Here is a 25619-nt window from a genome sequence, read left to right as displayed (position 1 = left end):
TAGGATATCTGGTCGGTGTGGATGAGTTGGACCGAAGGTCTGTTTCCGTGCTGTATATCTCTATGACTCTATGACAGGAGTTGGGGTTGTGGGCAATGTAGCCAGGTTGTGGGAAATGACTTGATAAACCCAACTCCTACGTTAAATGGTGACATTACTATTTCCTGGAGAAAGAGGATAATTCCTGTTAGCATAATTTTCTTAATGTTAGACGTATTTAGTTGCCTAGACAGGATGGCTCAGTGGTTAGCACTACTGCCTCACAGCGCCAGGGACACAGGTTCAATTCCACCTTCAACTGTCTGTGGGGAGTTTGCATGTTTTCCCTATGTCTTTAGGGAAGACACCGTGCCCCCGCGCCGGGGGCAGCATGGTGGCACAGTGGTTAGCACTGCTGCCTCACAGCGCCAGGGACCTGGGTTCAATTCCCGCCTCAGGCGACTGACTGTGTGGAGTTTGCACGTTCTCCCCGTGTCTGCGTGGGTTTCCTCCGGGTGCTCCGGTTTCCTCCCACAGTCACAAAGATGTGTGGGTCAGGTGAATTGGCCATGCTAAAATTGCCCGTAGTGTTAGGTAAGGGGTATATGTAGGGGTATGGGTGGGTTGCGCTTCGGCGGGTCGGTGTGGACTTGTTGGGCCGAAGGGCCTGTTTCCACACTGTAAGTAATCTAATCTAATCTAATTTATGGGTTTCCTCCCACAGTCCAAAGATGTGCAGGTTAGGGTGGATTGGCCATGCTAAATTGCATATGGTGTTCAGGGATGTGCAGGCTCTGTGGATTAGCCGTGGGGTTACAGGGATTGGATGGGATTCTTTTCCGAGGCTTTTTGCAAACTCGACCAGTTTGTATCTGCACTTAGGGAATCTATGATGTTAGCCTGATAGAACCTTTACTGTTACTGTTATGGACTCTGATGCAGCCTATGTACGAGCAAGGAGCAAACAGAGGCCATTTGGCCCTTCTGGCCTGCTCCCCCATTGAATAAAATCATGGCTGACCTGATTGTAACCACATCTCTCCATTCCTGCCTTCCCTCGACAATAATTCATCTGGTTGGTCATCAAGAATCTATCTCTCTGCCTTAAAAATATTTAAAGATTCTGCATCTACTGCCTTTGGAGGAAGGGAATTCCAACCCTCTGAGAGAGAAAAAAATGTTTTAAATGAGTGACCACTTGTTTTTAAACCAAGACCTCAGTTCTAGATTCTCCCACAAGAGGAAACATCCTTTCCACATCCATCCAGTCAAGTCCCTTCAGGGCGTTATACATTTCAATTAAATCACTCTGACTCTTCTGAACTCCAGAGAATACAAGCCTGGTCTGTCTCGCCTTTTCTTACAAGGCTATCCACTCATTCCTGGTACTAGTCTCATAAATCTCTGAACTGCTTCCAACACATTAGCGTCATTTTGTAACTGTAGTGAACAGTACTGTACACAGTTCTCTAGATGCAGTCTTATCAATGCACTAGGAGAAAGTGAGGACTGCAGATGCTGGAGACTGCACTGTATGGCTTAATGAACATGTAAAGATACAACTATACTGCTGCAATTCTCAATATACCAATGTCTTCACCAAGTTGTGGATGCATTAATGAAAAATCCACAACTTTAAGTGAATCATTATTTCCCGTAGAAATCAATGTTGAAGCTAGTACTGTATTAGGACTTGCAAGGACTTGCTTTTCAGAATAAACCATTAAAGTATTATAACTTATCTGTTGAAATACTTTAAACAGCAAAATTCATTAACTGCTAAATCAAATAACTTTTAAATGTAAAAAAACTAACCTTCTACTTCCAGTACACATATCTCCTGTTTGCATTTACAGAAATCTGAGCACCAGGAAGAAATTATAATTTTTGAGGAGGCAAGGTGGAAGGCTGACAAAGTGAACATTGGAATAGTTAGGTGTAGAGGTAACAAACCATGGGGAAGGATTTCAGTAGAAGGGCAGACACTGGCAATGTTACAATTGCCAAACGAGATACAGAATGCATGGGGTCAGAAGCTCAGATCGGGACCAAATAGAATCCCAAAGCTGTAGATAATCTGGTTCAGTCTCAGGCAGTGGCCAGGGAGGGGATTGCAATTAAGGGTTTAGAAATGAGGAATTAAAGACAGTGGCTTCAGACTTCCTAATGAGATTTCTGCTCACACAATTTATGGTCTTCCCTTCCATAATTTTGAAGACCACTCTGAGGCCAACTCTTTATCTTTTGTTTCGGGTTATACCCGAAACGTCGTATTTCCTGTTCCTTGGATGCTGCCTGACCTGCTGCGCTTTTCCAGCAACACATTTTCAGCTCCAGCATCTGCAGACCTCACTTTTTCCTGTAGTGAAATGAACCCAGCCGTTTCAATCTGACCTCAACGTTAAAACCCTGGTCTCTAATTGATTCCAATGTTTCACTTCAACTCTGGGCATACATTTGCTGATCAACCTGGTATCTGAGGAGGAACATTACCTTGTACCATTTTGTCCAGGTGCTCTCCTCTGTCCTTAACTTTTAAGACAATTTGAATTCATTTTTCTGTTGTCTGTCTCCCATTCTGTTTACTGTCTAGAATGTCTTAGCATTGATCAGATTTTTCTCAGCCATGTACATCTGAAGTCTATGCTGATTCTTCTTGTGTTTTCTACCCAGCGCAGTCCAAGCATCACAACCTCCATCATGGACAGATTCAGGAGCTGGTCCCACATTCACCCAGACCGAATGGTGGTTAAACCCGGTGCTGTTGCCACAAATCTAATCCATACCAGCCCACTTGCCCCCACTGGCTCTGGCAACATCTACTTTTGATGCTGTTGTAAGCCGGAGCTATGGATGATAACGGTACAGGCTCTAATTTCTTCCCACCACACAATTGGCCAGGAATCTATCTCACTCTTCCTGCTTGCAATTGGCACATCTTCCTCGACCAAAGAAACTGGGAGTGGGACTTGAACCCTGAGCTTCTGGCTTAAAGGAGAAAGAGAGGATGGCAGATGCTGCAGAGTCAGAGTTGATCAGCATGGGCAAGCACAGCAGGTAAGGCAGCATCCTGAAAAAGAGTCCAGTCCGAAAAGTCGACTCTCTTGCTCCTTGGGTGCTGCCTGACCCGCTGTGCTTTTTCCTGCGCCACGCTTATCATCTTATAGCTTAAAGGCCAGGATACTACTCAGAGCCCCACAGGATTTCCTCACTGCATTGCTAAGAAAGCCAAAGCATTTGTTTCTTTGCATCTTGACTTCACCATTACTCAGATTAGATACACCCAGCACGTGATAATTTTCTACAAATTTCACTACTTTCTGGACTAAGTCACCAGGGGGAGGAAACCATCTGAAACATGTTCCTGAAAAGAGCACACTGTTTACTGAAGATCGATTTATTGACCATGTGTTGCTGAGGTGACCTTGAAAGAAGCCAGCCTTGCCTTCTGATGAAACAACTGTCTACCCACATTAAATAATAACTTATTAAGATCTGCCTGTCGACCAAAATAAACAGACTGACCTTGGTGGAGTTTAGCTGCAAGTTATAGATATATACGTCGGCAGCTTGGATCGTGGTGAAGTTGGACTTCAAGATGGCTAGCTGGCCGTTACTGTACCTTTTGCTCAGTAATTGTCTCCTCAGTGTCACAGCGGGAGCCACGGTGAGATACAGCACACACTCCACTATTCAGTGATTTCGGGGTGGGACTGGGTCATTTGGTGCATTGTCCTTTCCCCAAGATGACTTCAGTTTCAGCTCAGAGCGATTCATGTAAGTCCTCCAATAACTGTACTGTCAAGGGATTGGAGAAGGTTCAGTCTGACTATAAATCCATTTTACTAAGGGTTAGCACAAATTAACGTTATGGGAAGATGCAGTGAATTACTGGAAAATCTCCATGACATGCGTGCTGCTATAGAGAGTCTCTTCTGTGTGTTTGAAAATGTTCAGACATTTTAGAGGCAGCTTCCCTGTGGATCATAGGAATGGTTCTAGGGATAAGGAAATACAATTACGAAGATTAATTGGAGAATTTGGGACTGTTTCCCTTGAAGAGAAGGTTGAGAAGAGATGTCAGAGATACACTCAAAACCATGAGACGCCTGGTCAGAGTTAACGGAAAGAAACTGTTCACAAAAGGTCACAGATTAGACAGCCAGATTTAGACTGGCAAAAAGAAAATGACAATAACATGAGGAGAAACATACTTTTCAGGTGATCAGAAGCTGGAACACTTTCAATGAGAGTGTGGTTGAGGTACATTTAACGAAGGAATTGCATGATTAGAAATGGAAAATGTGCAGGACTGCAGGGACAAAAGGAGAGTGGCATAAAGTAACATGCTGTCCCTGTCCTGGGAGTGTTTGATGGGGGGACAGTGTAGAGGGAGATTTACTCTGTATCTAACCCCGTGCTGTCCCTGTCCTGGGAGCATTTGATTGGGGCAGTGTAGAGAGAACTTTACTCTGTATCTAACCCCGTGCTGTCCCAGTCCTGGGAGTGTTTGATGGGGACAATATAGACGGATCTTTATTCAGTATCTAACTCTGTGCAGTCCCAATCCTGGGAGTGTTTCATGGGGATAGAGTAGGGAGAGCTTTGCTCTGTATCTAAATTCATGCTGTGCCTATCCTGTGAGTGTTTGATAGGAATAGTGTAGAGGGAACTTTACTCTGTATCTAATACAGTGCTGTCCCTGTCCTCGGTGTGTTTCATGGGGACAGTGTAGAGGGAGCTTTACTCTGTATCTAACTCCGTGCTGACCCTGTCCTGGAAATGTTTCATAGGGACAGTGTAGAGAGAACTTTATTCTGTATCTCTTGACATGTTGTATCTGTCTAGTTCAATCTCTCCTTCCCTGATATTCCTTTTTCTGATTTTCTCTCCCTCTCTTCCCTGGTTAACTCTTGTTTTGTCTCCTTCCCTGCAGCTGGGGGTGGTGGAAACTGAAGGTGGCCGTGTGGAAGGAATTAATAAAAGGGATGGGTTTTTCGCCTCCATGGACATTTTTAAAGGAATTCCTTTTGCTGCAACACCAAAGCGATTTGAGAAAGCTGAACCCCATCCAGGATGGACTGGTAACTCATTTCCTTGTTTGCCTTTTTCTTTGTTTTAAAAAAAACAAATGGATAACACCCTGAAGTGTCTGGTTGCAGCAGGTTAGGGAGTTGCTGAGTAGAGGCCAGGGAACTTAGAAAATGCAGAATTACCTTGAATGCTCTTAAACGCAACTGAATAACCTGTAACTTAACTCCCCAGCATTTTCACTCAGTCCAACTCCCACTCTAGAGACTTGAACGCAAAGTTCAGTAAAGTACCTACACCAGACTCCCGAGTACCAACTCTAGATGACTGTCCTGGTGCAGTTTTGAGGAACTGCAGTACTGCTATAGATCCCATCTTTTGGATGAGATATTAAAACATAATGCCATCTGTCCTCAAGTTGATAATGAGTCACTGTTTTGCAAAAGACCACAGGATCTGTTTCTGTAATTTGAGATACCACATCGTTACCTACTTTACCACAGAGTCTACTCTTCAAATGTAATTAACTGTTAAATGCTTTGCTTCATCTTGAAGTTGTGAAAGAAGCTACATAGACACAAGTTCTCTCTGATTAAGTGGCACCTTCTGTCCAGTGCCTGCCCACAATGACCTAGAGCACTGGTTGAGCCTTGCAGAGCTGACTGGACCCAGTCTTAAGGACCATCTTGTTACCGAGTTAAGCAGATGTCCATTGGCCTAGAATGTGGCCCTGATTAGGGTGCAGCTATCTGTGCTGGAGGAGAACGAAGATTGCTCAACCTAGCTCACCTGCAGAATTCCAAGAGATTCCTGTGAGTGAGAAATGCAAGGGGAAGGAACCGAAGTTTATAATCAATTTTAGGTTAGACTGAGGGAGGGGCTGGATCAGCAAACACAGACTTGGTCCACGGCTGTAGCATTGTGTGCGGTTTTGGTCTCCTTACCCATGGAAAGACTTAGGAGAAAGTGAGGCTGGAGATCAGAGTTCAACAGTGTGGTGCTGGAAAAGCACAGCCGGTCAGGCAGCATCCGAGGAGCAGGAGAGTCGATGTTCGGGCATAAGCCCTTGATCAGGATTCCTGATGAAGGGCTTATGCCCGAAACGTCATTTCTCCTGCTCCTCGGATGTTGCCTGACCAGCTGTGCTTTTCCAGCACCATACTCTTCGACCATGGAGAGATATACCTGCTGCAGAGACAGTGCAATGCAGGTTCAGCAGACAAATTCCTGGGATGGAGGGATTGTCCTACGAGGAAAAATTAAATAGGCTGGGCCTTTGTTCTCTTGAATAAAAGCAAACCAAAGATGTGTGGCTGTTTTTTTTCCTTGTGGGATGTGGCCATTGCTGGCTGGTCAGTATTTATTGCCCATTCCTAGTTGCCCCGAGAAGGTGGGGGTGAGCTGCCTTCTTGAACCGCTGCAGTCCATGTGCTGTGGGTTGACCCACAATGCCCTGAGGGGGGGAGTTCCAGGATTTTGACCCAGCAACATTGAAGGAACAGCGATATATTTCCAAGTGAGGATGGTGAGTTGCTTGGAGAGGAACTTGCAGGGGGTGGTGTTCTCATGTATCTGCTGCCCTTGTCCTGCTGGATGGAAGTGGGTGTGAGTTTGGAAGGTGCTGTCTGAGGATCTTTAGTGAGTTTCTGCAGTGCCTCTTGTACATAGTACACACTGCTGCTGCTGAGCATCGGTGGTGGAGGGAGCAGAAGCCTGAGGATGTGGTGCTAATTTAACAGGTTGCTTTGTCCTGGAGGGCGTTGAGTGTTGTTGGAGCTGCACCCATCCAGATAGGTGGGGAGTATTCCATCACACTCCTGACTTGTGTCATGCAGATGGTGGACAGGCTTTGGGGAATCAGTAAGTGAGTTACTCGCCACAGTATTCCTAGCCTCGGATCTGTTCTTGTAGCCACTGTGTTTATAAAATGAGTCCAGTTGAATTTCTCGTCAATGATAACCCAACGATGTTGATAGTGGAGGATTCAGTGATGGTACACCATTGACTGTAAAGGGATGGTGATTAGACTGTTTCTTACTGGAGATTGTCATTGCCTGGCATTTGTGTGGTACAAATGTGGCTGGAAGTCAGAAACACAAACAGAAATTGCTGGAGAAACTCAACAGGTCTAGCAGGATCTGTGGAGAGAGAGAGAGAGAAAAAAAAAATGTTGGGTCCAGTGACTGTTCTTTGTTCTCTTGAGTTTAGAAAAATGAGAAATAATCTGTCATAGAAAATTCTCACAGAGCTCCACAGGGTAGATGTGTATGTGTGAAAGTGTGTGTGTGTGTGTGTGTGTATGTGTGTGTATGAGACCTTTCCTGCATTCCTTGAATCAAACCCACTATTAGGTGCGGTCTTCCCCTGCTGGTTATATACCTGTACTGTGTCAGTTTAATGCTGTTTCCACTTACATTTCCCTCGAACACAACAGTAACAGTAATTTAGAAGTACTTTGTTGTCTGTAAACTGGCTGCAATGTCCTGAGGCTCCGAAGATATAAACACATATCTTTATTTGTACTGCACCTCATGTCCATTACCAGGTGTTCTGAAGGCCAAAGATTTCAAACCCAGATGTTTGCAGACAACTCTGTCACAGAAAGCTGTCTTTGGGAGCGAGGATTGTCTCTACCTGAACATTTGGGTCCCTCATGGCAGAAAAGGTAAAAACAAAACCTCCAAACTAAAAACCACCTTTAAAATGTACCCAGTTGAGTAATGCCACCACAGAGTCATAGAGATGTACAGCACAGAGATAGACCCTTCGGTCCAACCTGTCCATGCCAACCGGATATCCTAACCTAATCTCGTCCCATTTGCCAGCATTTGGCCCATATCCCTCTAAACCCTTCCTTTTCTTATACCCATCCAGATGCCTTTTAAATGTTGTAATTGTACCAGCCTCCACCACTTCCTCTGGCAGCTCATTCCATACACGTACCACCCTCTGTGTGAAAAAGTTGCCCCTTAGGTCCCTTTTATATCTTTCCCCTCTCATCCTAAACCTATGTCCTCTAGTTCTGGACTCCTCCACCCCAGGGAAAAGACCTTGTCTATTTATCTTAACTATGCCCCTCATGATTTTATAAATCTCTATAAGGTCACCCCTCAGCCTCTGAAGATCCAAGGAAAACAGCCCCAGCCTGTTCAGCCTCTCCCTATAGCTTAAATTCTCCAACCCTGGCAACATCCTTGTAAATCTTACCTGAACTCTTTCAAGTTTCACAACATCCTTCCAACAGGAAAGAGACCAGAATTGCTCACAATATTCCAAAAGTGGCTTAACCAATGTCCTGTACAGCCGCAACATGACCTCCTTACTCCTATACTTAATACTCTGACCAATAAAGGAACGTATACCAAATGCCTTCTTCACTATCCTATCTACCTGTGACTTTACTTTCAAGGAGCTATGAACCTGCACTCCAAGGTCTCTTTGTTCAGCAACACTCCCCAGAACCTTACCATAAAGTGTATAAGTCCTGCTCTGATTTGCATTTCCAAAATGCAACACCTCGCATTTATCTAGATTAAATGCCATCTGCCATTCCTTAACTCACTGGCCCATCTGATCAAGATCCTGTTGTAATCTGAGGTAATCTTCTTTTCTGTCCACGACACCTCCAATTTTGTTGTCATCTACAAACTTACTAACTATCCTCCTATCTTCACATCCAAATCATTTACATAAATATTTGTATCAATTTTAGAAATATGCTTCCCTGTGTTTTGTTCACCCTGTTCTTTTCAAAAAATGTATAGTTTGTTAAATGTTGTGCTTGAAAATACAAACTAGACTGTTAAGAAGAATTGCCTTTTACATTTCCCACTGTTCAGGATGAAGCTGTATCAGTTGTCATGTATTGGATTCATGGTAAGAGTTAAGGATCTTCTGCACCATCACAATATTGTGTCTCTAACCTAGTCGTAAATCTCCTACAGTTGCTCCCTCACGTCACAAATTCCTCTCTCCATATCTGCAGAGAACACATGTATTTTAGAACAATTTCTAGTTATCTAGTGGCCAGTCATCTGCTGAATCCCATCTGCTTCACTAATAACAGATTAATTCTGAACATTCTGAAGCTATTGTGTCACAACCCCTTTTCAACGTTCAGTTTTCATCTAACCCCACGCTATCCCTGTCCTGGGAGTGTTTGATGGGGACAGTGTAGAGAGAGCTTTACTCTGTAACTAATTCTATGTCGTACCTGTCCTGGGAGTGTTTGATATTGATAGAGGCTACTAATAATTCTCATCCTAATCAGCACACGTCAGTGAAAAGATATTCAGAGTACAAATAATATTAACAGGAACCTTGGAGTTTATTTGTAAACACCACTGCTTATAACCTGAATGTTTTAAATTATCTGTTGCCCCATTGGTTTTAATCTGATCATTCTGATTTTGTGAATAAACTAAAATTAAAACTGAAAGTGCTGGAAACACACAACGTGTTTGGGAATGTTTGTGGGGATTGAAAGAGTTAATGTTCACATTGATGACGTTTTGTCCGATAACTTTAGATTAGATTAGATTACTTACAGTGTGGAAACAGGCCCTTCGGCCCAACAAGTCCACACCGACCCGTCGAAGCGCAACCCATCCATACCCCTACATTTACCCCTTACCTAACACTATGGGCAATTTAGCATGGCCAATCACCTGACCCGCACATCTTTGGACTGTGGAGGAAACCGGAGCACCCGGAGGAAACCCACACAGACACGGGGAGTTCGTGCAAACTCCACACAGTCAGTCATCAGGCGGGAATTGAACCCGGGTCTCAGGCGCTGTGAGGCAACAGTGCTAACCACTGTGCCACCGTGCCACCCTCTGTAACTCTGTTTCTCTCTGCATAGATGCTGCCAGACCTGCTGAGCATCTCTAGCCTGTTCTGTTTTTATTTCAGCTTTCTGGCAACTGCAGTATTTTGCTTTCGTGACAATGACTAAACGATGGTCTCCCTTTCGCCCTCCCTAGTGTCCACGAACCTGCCTGTCATGGTCTGGATCTTTGGAGGGGGCTTCCTGATGGGAGCAGGGCATGGAGCCAACTTCCTGAACAACTACCTGTACGATGGGTATGAGATCGCCTCGCGTGGCAAAGTGATTGTTGTCACCTTGAATTATCGGGTTGGCCCACTGGGCTTCCTGAGCACAGGAGATGCCAATGCCCCAGGTTAGCGGACAATTCCCTGAACGTCAATGGTTTTGATGCAATGCATTTAAAGAAATTATTAAGTAAATAACTGAATAAAGAATGCTTAGTTACAGGTGATAGTAGTCATTATGCTTTTGATTCATGCCCCTCAAACTTGCTTAAACACAGCTAACATCATCTTCTATTAACTAGTGCATTCTGTTGTTAATGTGCAGGGTGGCCAGCAGGTTCAGGGGATTAAGAGGTTACAATGCATTCTGAATCTTCAGAAACTGCTGGTTGATTTACACCGTTCCCCCAATGAAAAATAGCATTCTGTGTGCCACACTGCATTCTCTGTGCTCTCCCCATCATAATAGTCATTTTGTGGGCTGTGTTATTGTCATAAACAGGTAACCAAGGTCTGTGGGACCAGCACATGGCCATCAGTTGGGTAAAGAGGAATATTGCTGCTTTTGGTGGGGACCCGGATAAAATCACCATTTTTGGAGAATCAGCAGGAGGTGCGAGTGTCTCCTTACAGGTACAGGTCGTTTGGCTGTAACGCGCCTTTCGTTAACGTGAATTCGCTGTAAAACAATTGACGAAATGGGGACACTATTTCTAAAGTGCAAATGTTTAAAACGTTTGTTGGCTGTAACATCGCCAACACGTTAAATTCCGTTTCTCTAATGTACAACTTTTCTATAATGCGGGGTTGCACAGGAACACAACCATCAGATTATACAAGAGCTACCTGTAACTCAGGTATGAAATGGGGGATGTGGCAGGTTAGTGCAGGCAACTGTGTGGATCATCACAGATCCTATCATTAATTTCAGCCCGGATAATAATGCTGTCAAGCTATCCTGACGAATGTTACTGCCCCTCTGTAGCACAGAGTCACTGAACCTAATTGTCACAGTCTCACTGCTGCTCCATTTCAGACAAACTAACCACTGAGACTACAACTGAATGTGTAGCCTGCACTAACCTGCCACATCCCCCATTTCATACCTGAGTTACAGGTAGCTCTTGTATAATCTGATGGTTGTGTTCCTGTGCAACCCCGCATTATAGAAAAGTTGTACATTAGAGAAACGGAGCACTCCCTGTGAGAAACTTCATCTTTCTGCTTAAGCCCTGGATTGAAACTTGAAAACACAAGCTCATGGTTGGATATGAAACACAATAAACAAGAAATCTCACATAGCTACTGTAACACTTTAAGCTCCTGTACTACATCAGACAAGCCTAATGTGAATCCTGTGTGCACACATTGCAAGGAAACACTCCAAATTCTCTACCAGATCTGAAAAAAAACATCTTCAATTAATGTATTCTACAATTTGAACCAAATATTACCTTTCTGATGATGTTTCCACTTTCTTTCACAGACCTTGACACCATACAACAAAGGACTAATAAAACGAGCAATTTCACAGAGTGGGGTAGCGACATGTGCCTGGGCAGTTCAGAGAAATCCCATGCACTGGGCCCAGCAGGTTAGTACAGTTGCACAAACAGAGATCACACTTGGTAAGTCCTCCTTCAGAAGTTAAGAACTGAGTCTGTAGAAATCTGTGAATTATAAGCAGGAGTGGGCCATGTTGCCCCTCGAGCCTGCTCTACCATTCAGTAAGACCACGGGTGATCTGATTACTCCACATTCCCATCTACACTCCCTCTCATTTTACATGGACCTCCGAGGAGGGTGCCTGCAAATTCCAAGAAGTCAATGTGTCAGCACGCTGTTCAGCCTGCACAGAAACTCCCGAGTGGCTCCAAAGGGGGAAACGTTCATGCCTGTCTAGCCACTATAACTTCCCACGTCCTTGCCCATCAATGGTTTATCTACCTCCAAACTTAAAACGATTAAAGGTGTCAACTTCCATTGCCTTTTGAGGGAATTCCAAAGACTCATCACCCGAAGATAAGTTGTTTCTCTTCATCTCCTTCTTAAACGAGTAACCCCTGGTTTTTAAACAGTGACCTCTATCTAAATTCTCCAAAGAACAAGAAACATCTTCTCCACATCCAACTTGTCAAGATCACTCAGGATCTTACATGTTTTGATCAAGTTGCTTTTTATTCTTCTAAACTCCAACAGATCCAACACTGAAAACAGATCAGAGAAAAGTTTATTTCTGATGAAGGGCTTTTGCCCGAAATGTTGATTTCGCTGCTCCTTGGATGCTGCCTGAACTGCTGTGCTCTGCTAGCACCACTAATTCAGAGAAAACTTTACTTGACTTGAAGTCTAATATGACCAACGGTTTCTCATAAGACAACCCATTGCAGGGATTAGCCGAGTAAACCTTAGAGTCATAAAGTCACACAGATATACAGCACAGAAACAGACCCTTCGGTCCAACTCGTCCATGCTGAACAGATATCCTAAATTAATCTAATCCCATTTGCTAACATTTGGCCCATATCCCTCTAAACCCTTCCTATTCATATACCCATCCAGCTGCCTTTTAAATATTGTAATTGTACCAGCCTCCACCACTTCCGCTGGCAGCTCATTCCATACACATACCACCCTCTGTGTGAAAAAGTTGCCCCTTAGGTGCCTTCCACATCTTTACCCTCTCACCCTAAACCTATGCCCTCTAGTTTTGGACTCCCCTACTGCAGGGAAAAGACCTTGTCTACTTATCCTATCCATTTTATAAGCCTTTAGAAGAGCACCCCTTAGCTCTTCTCTGAACTGCTTCCAACATTGCTGCATTCTTCCTTTGATTTAAAAATAAACAATATTGTATCGAGTAATCTGGATCCGTAGTAAATTGATGCAAGTTGATGGAACATTAGCCTCGCCTGATCCAATGTTAAAATATCACATTTGTTTAGTATAGTAAAGGCAAACATGGCCTTGTGTTTGCAGCTTTCCCAAGGGAGACCCTTGACATGACTGGACCTGGGGAAGTGAGCCTGGTTTCAGACTCTCAGAATCTCTCAATGGAAGGAGGGAAGTATCAGGAGAATCAGCCCAGAATTGTTCCTGTGCATCTGTCCTTACAAGCAGCAGATGGTGTCTGACAAAAACAAGTTTAGTCAGGCAAGGGGAGTTTGGATAGTAAATTGGAAAGGTTTCCAATAATCTTCTCAAGCCCCACCACAGGGCGTGTCATGGTTATAAAAATTGTTGTTGGTGCAGCAGGGTGCCCGGAATCACAGAAATTCCCAAAGCACCACACAAAGTGGAAATCTTGCACACCCTCCCTGGATGAATGGCGCTGGAGATGAAAACAATTCACTGGAGCCCACAGTTTCTGAGTTTGTCTCTAAGTTACATTCTCAGCTTGAATGGACGGTACTTGATCTGGGATAGTTTGTTCAGGGCTTTCGATATGCTAATGGGAGTGATTGTGAGGTGAATGTACTAACGGCCAGTCTGGTATCTTGCAGCTTGCTCAGAAGGTTGGATGTCCCAGAGATGACCCTGCTGCCATGGTGGCCTGTCTGAAGATCACTGACCCCAAAGCTGTCACTCTGGCTATTCCCCTGAAGCTTATAAACTTGGAAAGTAAGACACAGGAAAGGATGATGTCAATGTTTCTGCTCAAGAACGTTTGAACATATTTCCACAAAAATGATTTGGAAACACACTGCTTTCTAAAACCTTTGGACCCTAAAAAGCAAAATGTTTTCACCACGTTCATAAACGAATACAGTTTGAGGCAGAAATGGGTGAAACTGGAATTGGCTGGGTTTAAAGTTGTTTCTCCCAAGACTGAGAAGTAGAAGCAAATCATTAACCTGTCTCAGTAACCTGTAAGTATCTGGCACCCACTGAGTGATCCTGGGCACTAAGCACAGCGTACAGGTTCTCCTCCTCAGGGAGTGAGAAATGGTCACAGAGGGGCAGGGATTTTAAAAAATGGATAGTTGTGACAGGGAAGCACTCACTGGGTACAAAATTAAAATTCATAAACACAAGTGAAAGTTATTTTGTTCGAGTCAAGCAAGATAGCCCACTGATGTTGGGAAGTGATAAATGTTCAATATTTGAAGAAATGTTGTAAAGGTGTCCCCCGCTATCCGAAAGTAGAATGTTCCTATGAAACCTTTCGTAAGCAGAAATGGCCTAAAGTGAAGAAGTAATTACCATTAATTTACCTGGGAAAATAAAAAATAACCTACCAAATAACACACAAAATTACAAACTGCTTGATATCGATGAAATGACCTGTGAATATACTGGCCTCATTCTAGCATGGAGAGCCATGTTGAAAGCCCCAGTGTGAGGTATGTTGAGGGTTGCTGGTGGCCTAAAGAGATTGGAAAAAGTAATCGGATTGGTCACTCATTGAGATCTTCTCTCCCCATTATAATTGAGCAGCTCCTTAGAATTCCTGCAATGGAAGTATTGCCTCACTCCTCTGGAAACTGCCAGCGATGGTAACATTGTCTTCAAAAGCTTCCCTTAGGTTGGTTTGATTTATACATTATAACAGGACATGTGACCCAACCAACCTCAGCCACTGTTTACATTCTAAAGAAGCCTTGTCTCAATCTACTACATTTCAATTGATCAGAATTACCATTGTTTTTTATGAATCAACCCAGTTTATCCATTTTATTCACCTCAGTAATTCCACATGATAAGAGTTGCACATTCTCATTACTTCACAGGTAAAAGATTGCTTTGACCTGTGTCCCCTTGACCTGCTTGTCTTCTCTCCTGCTCAGACAGTGGTGATGGTTTGTTACCACTGCCTGATAAAATGTTCTGAGAAGTCACTTTGCCTAGGAGAGGGAAAGGCAGGATATGGTTGGGTTTCCTCTGACAACCAACATAGTGCCTTTTGAAGCAGGTTATAAGGACTGGAAACAATGCCTGAATAATATCAGTTCTCCATTAAATACAGAACGTGTTCACTTTATTATTTTGTGCAAAAGATGGAGGGGAGAATGGATTGAATCCTTTACTTTCCACTCTTTCAGCTCCACTTGTATTCTACCTGATATGGGCTCCAGTCATTGATGGGGACTTCCTTCCCGATGAACCAAAGAAGCTCTATCACAATGCTGCTGGTGTCGATTACATCGCCGGGGTTAACAATATGGATGGTCATATTTTTGCTGGCTTGGACGTTCACTCAATCAATCAGGCTGGGCTAGGAAAGACCTATCCGTATGGAACATGATTTCTTTAATTGTGTTACTTCCAAATCCTGTTACTGAGACATTTCTTTTCCTTCTGTTAGTATCTTGCATCATAAACAATTCTTGCTCAGATTGCTCCCAGGCTGGCTAGATGCTGGGGAGATCTGGTGGATAGTGTCCCTACCTCTAAGCCAGAAGCTCTAAACTCAGGTCCCACTTCAAGACTTGATGGCCAAGGAAATGATGTCCATATCAAGCCCAAACAGCTTGAATAGCTACTTATAAATCCTTTCGACACCTGCCACTTGCAGGTGGTAAGAGTGGGTAAGAGTTCAGCCATGCGAAGGAGAGAAATTGAAACTTCCCCCCATCATTATCCGTAGCTGTAAACTACAAAAATGCCTGGAAAAGAGCATGCTTCCGCAGGAGAGCAAAATCTTTGGAAGGCTGGTGAGCTCAGTTGGCTGGATTGCTCTACCAAAATCCAAAACAGACTTGATGGGATCCAATTGCTCCCTTCTGTGCCGTAAAAAAACACATAAACAAATAAATTAGAAGCAGGAAAGGCCCATTTAACCCTGCGAGCCTGCTCCGACATTTGATAAATTTGATAATCTCAACTTTGCTTCCTGTTTATCCCTACATCCTTTGGCTCCCTTGTTGACTGAATACTTATAAGTATTTTTAATGAGCCAGCCTCCACTGTTCTCTGGAGAAAGAAATTCCATAAACCAATGAATCAGAGAAAAATGTTCTCAGCTGTCTTCAATGGAAAACTGCTCATGGCTCTGTAAGAAGTTGCTATAGTGAGGAGATTGGGCAAGCGTTTATATCCTGGCCCCTTCCAGCTGCCAACTTTGGACAACTAAGGAAATAGAGAGGACACGACAGCATCTCTCAGGAGGGGGAAGGGTCATGAATGGGAATGTAGTTGACAATGGGTTCACCTGAGACAAAGAACAAGGGATAAAATATCAAATTGGCAGAAGGTAAAGACTTGCAATTAATTGTCAATCACCATCGAATGGGTGCATTCTCCATGACAATGTTTCAGAATCCACTTGTCAACCCATCAGCACTCCCTGTACACACTGTATGAATTGTTCTGATGAGAGCAGGATGAGAAGCTTTAACAACATTTTTTTTTAGCAGTACTGCAGTCAAAAACTATTAATGTAAAAGAAAATAAACACTAACCTGAATGACATGAAGCCTCAAAGACTAGGCCAAACAAATTTGTTACACACATCTATTGGAACCAAAGAATGCAGAGAGAGATTGGTCAGGTGGCTGTACAAGATTGTGTCATGCACTGTATGGACAATATTTTGAGAAAAACAGCATGATGTAAAATGTTAACTCAGTTTCTCTCTCCACAAATGCTGCCAGACTTGCTGAGTTTCTCCAAGGTTCTGTGTGTTTGTCCTAAAATTTTGGATTTTTTAAAAATAAAAACCTATTGTAGAATTGCTAATCCAACCATAGAAAATAGAGTCATAGAGATGTACAGCAGGGAAACAGACCCTTTGGTCCAACCCGTCCATGCTGACCAGATATCCCAACCCAATCTAGTCCCACCTGCCAGCACCCGGCCCATATCCCTCCAAACCCTTCCTATTCATATACCCATCCAAATGCCTCTTAAATGTTGCAATTGTACCAGCCTCCACCACATCCTCTAGCAGCTCAATCCATACACGTACCACCCTCTGTGTGAAACACTTGCCCCATAGGTCTCTTTTATATCTTTCCCCTCTCACCCTAAAGACTTTGCCTATTTACCCTATCCAAGACCCTCATAATTTTGTAAACCTCTATAAGGTCACTCCTCAGGGACGCACCAGGGAAAACAGCCCCAGCCTGTTCAGCCTCTCCCTGTAGCTCAAATCCTCCAACCCTAGCAATATCCTTGTAAATCTTTTCTGAACCCTTTCAAGTTTCACAACACCTTTCTGATAGAAAGGAGACCAAAACTGCATGCAATATTCCAACAGTGGCCTAACCAATGTCCTGTACAGCCACAACATGACCTCCCAACTCCTGTGACCAAGAAAACATACCAAACACTGCCTTCACTATCCTATCTACCTGCAACTCCACTTTCAAGGAGCTATGAATCTGCATTCCAAGGTCTCTTTGTTCAGCAACACTCCCTAGGACCTTACCATTAAGTGTATAAGTCCTACTAAGATTTGCTTTCCCAAAATTCAGCACCTCGCATTTATCTGAATTAAACTCCATCTGCCACTTCTCAGCCCATTGGCCCATCTGATCAAGATCCTGTTGTAATGACTAATCTATCTGCACAGATTGTGGAAATAAGTGCCTGTATTATTATCTCGTGAGCTGGACGTTTGTTGGTATTTGCAGGAGCGACCTGTATAATCTCATTCGAGGTCTGACCATAGACAAAGGTGAGAAAGCTGCCAACCTAACTTATGACTACTACACCAAGGACTGGCCTGCCGATCCGAGTCAAGAGCTCATTAAAAGGACAGTCGTGAACTTGGAGACAGATGTACTGTTCTTGGTCCCGACACAACTGGCTCTGGATCTTCATTATCGACATGCTCAGTAAGTCAACTGACAGACATTTCCATCCAGTGCCACACCTCGTGTGGCCAAGCAAGCGGTGAACCATTGGGCAGGAAGTGGTACAGTCTAATAATCCCCATATGTGAAGGAGCAGAGGATGTAACCCACTGCTTTTGCCTCTACAACCAATCACTTTATAAATATTCTTGTAAGGGATGTGGGATTTGCAGACAGGGCTAGCGTTAACTGCCCATCCCAGGTTTCACTTGCATAGAGTGCTTGGTGGGGCCATTTCGGAGGGCAGTTAAGAGTCAACCTCATTGTTGTAGGTCTGGAGTTACATGTAGGTCAGATCAAGAAAAGATGGCAGATTTCATTCCTTCAAAGACATTAGTGAACCAGATGGGTTTTAACAACAATTGGCAATGGTTACCCAGTTGTCATTAGACTAGCTTTGAATTCAAATTTCACTCTCTGCTGTGATGGGATTCCCCAGAACATTAGTCAGTGTCACTGCGTTACTAGGCTGGCGACATTCACACTATGCCACCATGTGATCTACTTTAGTCCAGGAACACATCACACGCTTTTTAAAAATCTTTTTAGGTTACTCTAAATTCTTTATCGGAGAAGGTCCTTGTCTGTTTCTCTCTAGCCTGTGGTCTTCTGGGACTATTGAGTGGAATAGAAGAAAGTGAGGACTGCAGATGCTGGAGATCAGAGCTGAAAAAGTGTTGCTGGAAAAGCGCAGCAGGTCAGGCAGCATCCAAGGAGCAGGAGAATCGGCATTTTGGGCATGAGCCCTTCTTCAGGAATGAGGAAAGTGTGCCAAGCAGGATAAGATAAAAGGTACGGATGAGGGACTTGGGAGAGGGGCGTTGGAAATGCGATAGGTGGAAGGAGGTTAAGGTGAGGGTGATAGGCCAGAGTGGGGGTGGGGGTGGGGGCAGAGAGATCAGGAAGTAGATTGCAGGTTAGGAAGGTGGTGCTGAGTTCGAGGGTTGGGACTGAGACAAGGTGGGGGGAGGGGAAATGAGGAAACTGGAGAAATCTGAGTTCATCCCTTGTGGTTGGAGGGTTCCCAGGCGGAAGATGAGGCGCTCTTCCTCCAGCCGTCGTGTTGCTATGGTCTGGTGATGGAGGAATCCAAGGACCTGCATGTCCTTGGTGGAGTGGGAGGGAGAGTTGAAGGTGGTTGGGTTGGTTGGTCCGGGTGTCCCAGAGGTGTTCTCTGAAGTAGGCGGCCTGTCTCCCCAATATAGAGGAGGCCCCATCGGGTGCAGCGGATGCAGTAAATGATGTGTGTGGAGGTGCAGGTGAATTTGTGGCGGATATGGAAGGACAACCCAGATGGCCTCTTTCTTCAAAGACCACAATTTCCCGCCAGATGCGGTCAACGATGCTCTCCTCCACTTCCCACTCTTCCGCCCTTGAGCCCCGCCAGGACAGAACCCCACTGGTCCTCACCTACCACCCCACCAACCTCCATATACATCGCATCATCCGTCGTCATTTCTGCCACCTCCAAAAGGACCCCACCACCGGGAATATATTTCCCTCCCCTATCAGCGTTCCAAAAAGACCACTCCCTCCGTGACTCCCTCGTCAGGTCCACACCCCCCACCAACCCAACCTCCATTGCAACCACAAGAAATGCAAAACTTGCGCCCACACCTCCCCCTTCACTTCCCTTCAAGGCTCCAAGGGATCCTTCCATATCCGCCACAGATTCACCTCTACCTCCACACACATCATTTACTGCATCCGCTGCACCCGATGGGGCCTCCTCTATATTGGGGAGACAGGCCGCCTACTTGCGGAATGTTTCAGAGAACACCTCTGGGACACCCGGACCAACCAACCCAACCACCCTGTGGCTCAACACTTCAACGCCCCCTCCCACTCCACCAAGGACATGCAGGTCCTTGGACTCCTCCATCGCCAGACCATAGCAACACGACGGTTGGAGGAAGAGTGCCTCATCTTCCACCTAGGAACCCTCCAACCACAAGGGATGAACTTAGACTTCTCCAGTTTCCTCATTTCCCCTCCCCCCACCTTGTCTCAGTCCCAACCCTCGAACTCAGCGCCACCCTCCTAACCTGCAATCTTCTTCCCGACCTCTCCGCCCCCACCCCACTCCGGCCTATCACCCTCACCTTAACCTCCTTCCACCTATCGCATTTCCAACGCCCCTCCCCCAAGTCCTTCCTCCCTACCTTTTATCTTATCCTGCTGGACACACTTTCCTCATTCCTGAAGAAGGGCTCATGCCCGAAACGTCGATTCTCCTGCTCCTTGGATGCTGCCTGACCTGCTGCACATTTTCAGTTATTGTGTGGAATAGACAGGGTTTGATAAATTCCAGTTGCCCAGCAGTATTGCTGTTATACACAGCACAAAGTGAGAGCGGTCTCTTCGACATTTTTCTCTCATTGTCCAAGAGGCGTCTGGCCAATGCTGGGTGCCTTCCTATAGTTTACATCAGGAAATCGGAGATAGGAGTAGTTAACTCTTGTAACCTGCACATCAGCTGTAATTCCAGAGGATGCTAGATTAGTGGATGAGGGATACAGGAACAGGAAGGTTGAGATGAACAAGATAGGAGGAAGCTCACGTGAAGCGTAAACAGCAGCAGACCTCATTGGGCTGAGCACATTGTTTCGAAAATAATTCCTTTATAATGTTGTGTTGTTCTTTTCTTTATATCATTGTTTTTTCACAGGGGAGCACAGACGTTCAGCTACCTGTTTTCCTACCCCTCTCGGGCTCCCATATACCCCAAATGGATGGGAGCTGATCACGCCGATGACCTCCAATACGTCTTTGGAAAACCGTTTGCCACTCCGCTCGGGTACCGGCCAAGGGATAGAGACGTTTCGAGATATATGATCGCCTACTGGACCAACTTTGCTCACACAGGGTACAAAAGTAGAATAAATAAAGAGCTGCATTTATATGACACCATTCTCAGCCTCAGGATGTCCCAAACCCACCCATGTTCTTTGAGGAGGTGTCAAGACGGGTCGATGACAGTTGAACAGTGAATGTGGTGTATATGGACTTCAGCAAGCCATTTGATTAGATTAGATTAGATTACTTACAGTGTGGAAACAGGCCCTTCGGCCCAACAAGTCCACACCGACCCGCCGAAGCGCAACCCACCCATACCCCTACATTTACCCCTTACCTAACACTACGGGCAATTTAGCATGGCCAATTCACCTGACCCCGCACATCTTTGGACTGTGGGAGGAAACCGGAGCACCCGGAGGAAACCCACGCAGACGCAGGAAGAACGTGCAAACTCCACACAGTCAGTCGCCTGAGTCGGGAATTGAACCCGGATCTCTGGCACTGTGAGGCAGTAGTGCTAACCACCGTGCCGCCCATGGTAGGCTCATTCATAAAGTCAGGAAGTATGGGATACAGGGAGATTTGGCTGTCTGGATTCGGAATTGGTTGGCTGACAGAAGGCAGAGAGTGGTTGTAGATGGAAAACATTCTGCCTGGAGGAGAGTGTTGAGTGGGGTCCCACAGGACTCTGTTCTTGGGCCTCTGTTCTTTGTAGTTTTCATAAATGACTTGGATGAGGAGGTTGAGGGGTGGGTTAGTAAATTTGCAGATGAATACAAAGGTTGGAGGTGCCATTGATAGTATCGAGGGTTGTTGCAGGCTGCAGTGCGACATAGACAGGATGCAGAGCTGGGCTGAGAAATGGCAGATGGAGTTTAACCTGGATAAATGCGAAGTGATGCATTTTGGAAGGTCGAACTCGAATGCTGAACATAGGATTAAATGCAGGATTCTTGGCAGTGTAGAGTAACAGAGGGATCTGGGTGTGCAAGTACATAGATTCCCTCAAAGTAGCCACCCAAATTGATAGGGTTGTTAAGAAAGCATATGGTAATTTGGCTTTCATTAACAGGGGTATCAGGTTTAAGAGCCGTGAGGTTTTGCTGCAGCTCTACTAGCCCCTGGTGAGACGACACTTGGAATATTGTGCCCAGTTCAGGTCGCCCTACTATAGGAAAGATACAGAGGCGTTGGAGAGGGTGCAAAGAAGGTTTACCAGGATGCTGCCTGGACTGGAGGACTTGCCATATGAAGAAAGGTTGAATAAGCTTGGACTTTTCTCTCTGGAGAGAAGGAGGAAATGTGGAGATCTAATCGAGGTGTACAAAATAATGAGAGGAATAGATAGAGTCAATAGCCAGAGACTTTTCCCCAGGGCAGGATTGACTGGTACGAGAAGTCACAGTTTGAAGATATTAGGAGGAAGGTATAAAGGAGACGTCAGAGGTAGGTTCTTTATGCAGGGAGTTGTGAATGCATGGAATGCATTGCCAGCGGTGGTGGTGGAATCAGAGTCATTGGGGACATTTAAGCGACTGCTGGACATGCACATGGAGAGCAGTGAGTTGAGAGGTAAGTAGGTTAAGTTACTGTATTTTACATTAGGATTAAATCTCGGCACAACATCGTGGGCCAAAGGGCCTCTTGGGTGCTGTACTTTTCTATGTTCTGACAGCCGGTGAAGTACTTCTGAAGGTTGTAACTTCGGTGATACAGCAGCCACGTTATGCACAGCAGGATCCCAAAAACATCACTGTGATAATGATCCAATTGTCTTGGTTTGGTGACAATCACTACATAGAATTTGAACATTTGAAGGCAAAGCTCATCAGGACTGGTATAGGAGAAACCAAATTTAGAAAAGAGTGATGGCCTAGTGGTATTATCATGAGAACATTAATCCAGAAACCCAGGTAATGTTCTGGGGACCTGAATTCAAATCCTGCCATAGCAGATAGTGGAATGTGAATTCAGTAAAATTCTAGAATTAAGAGCCCAATGGATCCCATGAAACCATCGCCAATTATCCGGATGAACAAATGTTCTTTAGGGTAGGAAACTGTCATCCTTACTGGTCTGGCCTAAATGTGACTCCAGACCCACAGCAATGCTCATCTGTCCAGGCAGTAAGTGCTGCACTGGCCAGTGACTCCCACATCCCATGACTGAATAAAATCAGTTTAGACAGAATGAGAAGAGTGTTCAGATTGCTAAGGTGTGGAGATGAAGCAAGAACTGGTAAATTGTCAATCTTAGCTCTAGAATGAGAGATCATTGTTCTAGAGTAAGGGATAGCAAATTTAAAAGAGAGATGAAGAGGAAATATTTCTCTCAAACGTCATGAACCCGTGGAATTCACTACCTCACAGTACGGTGGATGCTAGGACATGGAGTAATTTTAAGAAAAAAATAGACAGATTTTTAATTAATAGTGGCTTGAAAGATTATTGAGAGTGGGCAGGAAAGTATAGTTGAGGCCATAAGGAATAAGAGTGGAAGTAAGGCCATTCAGCCCATCGAGTCCTCTCCGCCATTCAATCATGGCTGATGGGCATTTCAACTCCATTTACCCGCACTCTCCCCATAGCCCTTAATTCCGTGCGAGATTAAGAATTTATCAATGTCTACCTTGAAGACATTTAACATCCAGGCCTCCACTGCACTCCGTGGCAGTGAACTCCACTGAAGGCCAAGATGAGATATGCCATGATTGTATGGAATGATGCCTCCTCTTGCTCCATATTTTATGTAGTTAAACCAAGCAGGCAGACTCTAACCAGAATGCATTGCCATGGGAAACTCAGCAAGGATTGGCAGCTCTTTGTAACTCAGAAAGGTGCAATGGAAGGACATGTTCCATTTGCTTATGAAGTACATAATTGCTGTTATTATATGTGACTTCCAGCATTCACAAATGAAACACTGTGAATCCCAATGCTACTCTTAAATTGCTTAATGGATATTAGTCCAAGACACACAGGGAAACAACCCTGCTCTTAGCAATGGGATCTTTGAGGGGGGCAGATAGGACCTCAGTTTGCTATCTAATTCAAAAGACAGTCTCTATCAGTCTCTGAACTGGGAGGGCCAGCCTGGATTGTTGTGCTCAACTCGCAGTAGCATGTGAGTACCATTGACAAGACACACTGTCGCAACTTGCTAAGGCTCCTTCGAAAGTACCTTCCCAAACTGTGTCTTCTGCAATCTAGACAGACGAGGGCAGCCACTGAATGAAAACACTTCTAACTGCACATCATTTTGACTTGGATGTATCTATCTTGCTGTTCCTTCCCCATTGAACATCAATTACCTGGAGATTTCCCAATAAGGCTGTTGATGCAGCCACACTAGATGGACGACAGCATTTCATGCAGAGGCACACCTTCAAGGAGGGCATGTGCTGGCAGTGTCCAACAATGCTCACAGCTCACAAAATATTTTTCTTTTAAAATGATGTCCTCTTGCTTTACAAGTCTTCTCTTCAAAGTTTGTGAGAAGATTTGTAGCCCGGGTGCTCGTTGTTGTGGTTCTGTTCGCCGAGCTGGGAATTTTTGTTGCAAACGTTTCGTCCCCTTTCTAGGTGACATCTTCAGTGCTTGGGAGCCTCCTGTGAAGCGCTTCTGTGTTGATTCCTCCGGTATTTATACTGGTTTGAATCTGCCGCTTCTGGTTGTCAGTTGCTGTCTGCTGCAGTGGTCGGTATATAGGGTCTAGTTCGATGTGTCTGTTGATAGAATCTGTGGATGAGTGCCATGCCTCTAGGAATTCCCTGGCTGTTCTCTGTTTGGCCTGCCCTATAATAGTGGTGTTGTCCCAATCGAATTCGTGTTGTTTGTCACCTGAGTGTATGGCTACTAGGGATAGCTGGTCGTGTCATTTCGTGGCTAGTTGGTGTTCATGGATGCGGGTTGTTAGCTGTCTTCCTGTTTGTCCTATGTAGTGTTTTGTGCAGTCTTTGCATGGGGTTTTGTACACTACGTTGGTTTTGCTCCTGATGGGTATCGGGTCCTTTGTCCTGGTGAGTTGTTGTCTGAGAGTGGCTGTTGGTTTGTGTGTTGTTATGAGTCCTAGTGGTCGCAGCAGTCTGGCTGTCAGTTCAGAAATGCTCCTGATGTATGGAGTCTTCTCTAATGCACCATTGGCAGCAGTGAGGATAGTTGCCAGGCATTCAGTCATTGACCACTGGGAACTTGGTGGGGCCAGCCCAAGAAAACCTTTCTTCTTAGTTTGAGTTTCAGCCTGTCCGAATTGTTTTTCTTTAGCTGGAATCAGGAGGTTGTAGTTCCTAGACCGAGGTGAACATGCCAACACAGTATAGAAGGAATGCTGCACTGCTGAACTTGTCTTCAGATCCAACAAGTAATGCCACCTGTAACCAAATAAAGGGCATTCCTTTGACCAATGCTCCAAGCTCCATCACAAAAGTAACGTGGGATCTTACTGTTCCCAGAATGTTAAGTGCATGTACCCACATAACCACGTAAAGCAATCCCTGCTTTACAGCTGCAGCAAGGTGCTCTATGCAGTAGTTCAAAGAGAACATAACCAGCAAAGACTACGTTTTTCTCTTACAGCGATCCTAGTCGGGGTGACTCGGATGTGCCCACCCCTTGGATCCCTTACACATTGATGTACACCCAGTATCTGGAAATTAACAAGGACATCGACATGAGCTCTGTCAAGCAAAGGCTTCGCTATGATACAGTCACCTTCTGGAACCAGACCTTTACTGCTATATAGCAGTGATACCCTCACCCTGCACAGATAGGTTTAATCAGCATGTTATTCTGAAATAAACCTTTTTGTTTAAAAAAAAAGTGCTGCTCTTGTGGATCTTTACATCAGTCTGTTTGGTTAGGCTGAGGTGACTGCATTCTTGATGGAATTGGATGTTAACAGGTGTGTGAAATCAGAGGTTTTCCTGCTTTTCCCTCATGGTCCCCAAGACGGAGACTAGCT

The 25619-nt window shown here is 44.8% G+C and overlaps 1 protein-coding gene across 1 annotated transcript; it reads left to right on the top strand.

Annotated features, from left to right (window-relative positions):
• Positions 1-3577: 3577 nt before the first annotated feature.
• Positions 3578-25400, top strand: LOC132825731 (bile salt-activated lipase-like). Its single transcript, XM_060841154.1, has 11 exons — positions 3578-3646; positions 4916-5063; positions 7556-7675; positions 9996-10193; positions 10568-10698; positions 11552-11659; positions 13569-13686; positions 15108-15297; positions 17640-17843; positions 20530-20727; positions 25235-25400. Exons 1-11 carry the CDS (start codon positions 3578-3580, stop codon positions 25398-25400), a joined length of 1650 nt encoding a protein of 549 aa, XP_060697137.1.
• Positions 25401-25619: the final 219 nt, after the last annotated feature.

Source organism: Hemiscyllium ocellatum, chromosome 21 (genome assembly GCF_020745735.1).
Source record: "Hemiscyllium ocellatum isolate sHemOce1 chromosome 21, sHemOce1.pat.X.cur, whole genome shotgun sequence".
Taxonomy (NCBI): domain Eukaryota; kingdom Metazoa; phylum Chordata; class Chondrichthyes; order Orectolobiformes; family Hemiscylliidae; genus Hemiscyllium; species Hemiscyllium ocellatum.
This window is presented reverse-complemented; position numbering and strand designations above follow the sequence as displayed.

Coding starts and splice junctions, on each gene's coding strand:
- LOC132825731 (XM_060841154.1), top strand. CDS start 3,578: ATGGCTAGCTGGCCGTTACTGTACCTTTTGCTCAGTAATTGTCTCCTC. Junction 17,844..20,529: donor CTTCATTATCGACATGCTCA/GTAAGTCAACTG, acceptor GTTTTTTCACAG/GGGAGCACAGACGTTCAGCT. Junction 20,728..25,234: donor ACCAACTTTGCTCACACAGG/GTACAAAAGTAG, acceptor TTTCTCTTACAG/CGATCCTAGTCGGGGTGACT.